General features: G+C 40.9%; 1 protein-coding gene across 1 annotated transcript in view; it reads right to left on the bottom strand.

Moving 5' to 3' along the window:
- LOC101847854 (chloride channel protein 2) overlaps positions 1-1549 on the bottom strand; it is a gene marked incomplete in the record, with an annotated part of 25205 nt that overhangs the window by 20854 nt on the left and 2802 nt on the right. Inside the window, 1 exon segment of the mRNA XM_035973536.1 lies at positions 1134-1211. Within this exon segment, the coding sequence (XP_035829429.1) occupies positions 1134-1211 (78 nt within the window).

The raw sequence follows: 1549 nt of genomic DNA, 5'->3' as shown, positions 1-1549 counted from the left end.
ATTTGCAACACAAATAGGTAATATAATAAGTGCAAAGACTAGAAGTGTCACTTGAGAGAAACATATGAAAAATAAAAAGGGTGATGAACGTTTGATGGGAAAAAAAGGAGCAAACCACACCACAGCACCCGCCGACCGCCCCTGGATTTAACAGATTAACAAAAGTCCAAAACTGATTTACAGACTGATAAAAGACAACACAATGCTAAAATTATCTTATCTTGCTCTAAAGAAAAAAACCTAAAAAAAAACCTATTGAACTGACAAACTCCTCACCATAAACAAAGCAAAAGCAAAACAATTGTGATCATTGTTATTGTATTACCGATTCAAACTCCTTTTAAAAAAACTCAAAAAAACCCCAAAAACAAAATTCTTACAGATTTGTAACTAAAATTGTATTTTATTGACTAAACCCTTTTCACAACATCAACAACAACAAAACTGAACCATTCTCTCACTTCAGCAATTCTTCTTTCACCACAATAACAACAACAACAACAACAACAACAACAACTACAACGACATTTCCTCACCTCGTAAATCACTCTTTACAACAACAACAACAATCTGTCCGCTGTGCAGCGAGGAGTCCCAAGATTTGGAGCACTGGCTGCAGAGACGCCCCGCCACGGAGGTGCGACGGTGGCATCTCTTTGGAGGAGGAATCAGGTAGTTTGGACTGCCTCACCCGCAACCCAAGAGAGGTGGGGTGGCCCTGGCGAAGAGCACACTCTTCGGGGCTCCAAACATTTAGAACGAATAGGCTACCACACCAACACACACACACACACACACACAATAACAACAGCCACATTTCTTCACCTCGTAAATCACTCTTTACAACACCAACAGCTACATTTGCTCACCTCGTAAATCACTCTTTACAACACCAACAGCCACATTTGCTCACCTCGTAAATCACTCTTTACAACACCAACAGCCACATTTGCTCACCTCGTAAATCACTCTTTACAACAACAACAGCCACATTTGCTCACCTCGTAAATCACTCTTTACAACAACAAAAGCCACATTTGCTCACCTCGTAAATCACTCTTTACAACAACAAAAGCTACATTTGCTCACCTCGTAAATCACTCTTTACAACAACAACAGCCACATTTGCTCACCTCGTAAATCCCGCGGAAGGAGCGTATTCCCTTGCTGAGGATGGTGGCCACAATACTGGCGATGTGGACAAACGGGCCCTGGGGGTGGAAAAACATTACATTGGTCAATTCATGATAGCTCGCTACCCCAGAACTACAAAATCCTATCTGCTCAGTATTTTAGTTTTGAGTAATTTCATGTTAAAAATTTTGAGCTTCACAACATGTCTTGCTTTTTCGAAAGCAGTTCTTTGAATATTTTGATAACGACTCCCAACTAATCCTACAATTATCTGTCATCATGTTGCTTTAAAAAAATTTTTCATCATGTAGGTGTTTTCACGCCTCAATCGACACAATTTGTCATTCAGGAGGTGGGCGTCGACCAAGGCTGTCAGTGCCAATCCCAGCTGAGAGGAAGATAACATCCCAGCAGA

The sequence above is a fragment of the Aplysia californica genome, unplaced genomic scaffold (genome assembly GCF_000002075.1).
Source record: "Aplysia californica isolate F4 #8 unplaced genomic scaffold, AplCal3.0 scaffold01377, whole genome shotgun sequence".
NCBI lineage: Eukaryota > Metazoa > Mollusca > Gastropoda > Aplysiida > Aplysiidae > Aplysia > Aplysia californica.
This window is presented reverse-complemented; position numbering and strand designations above follow the sequence as displayed.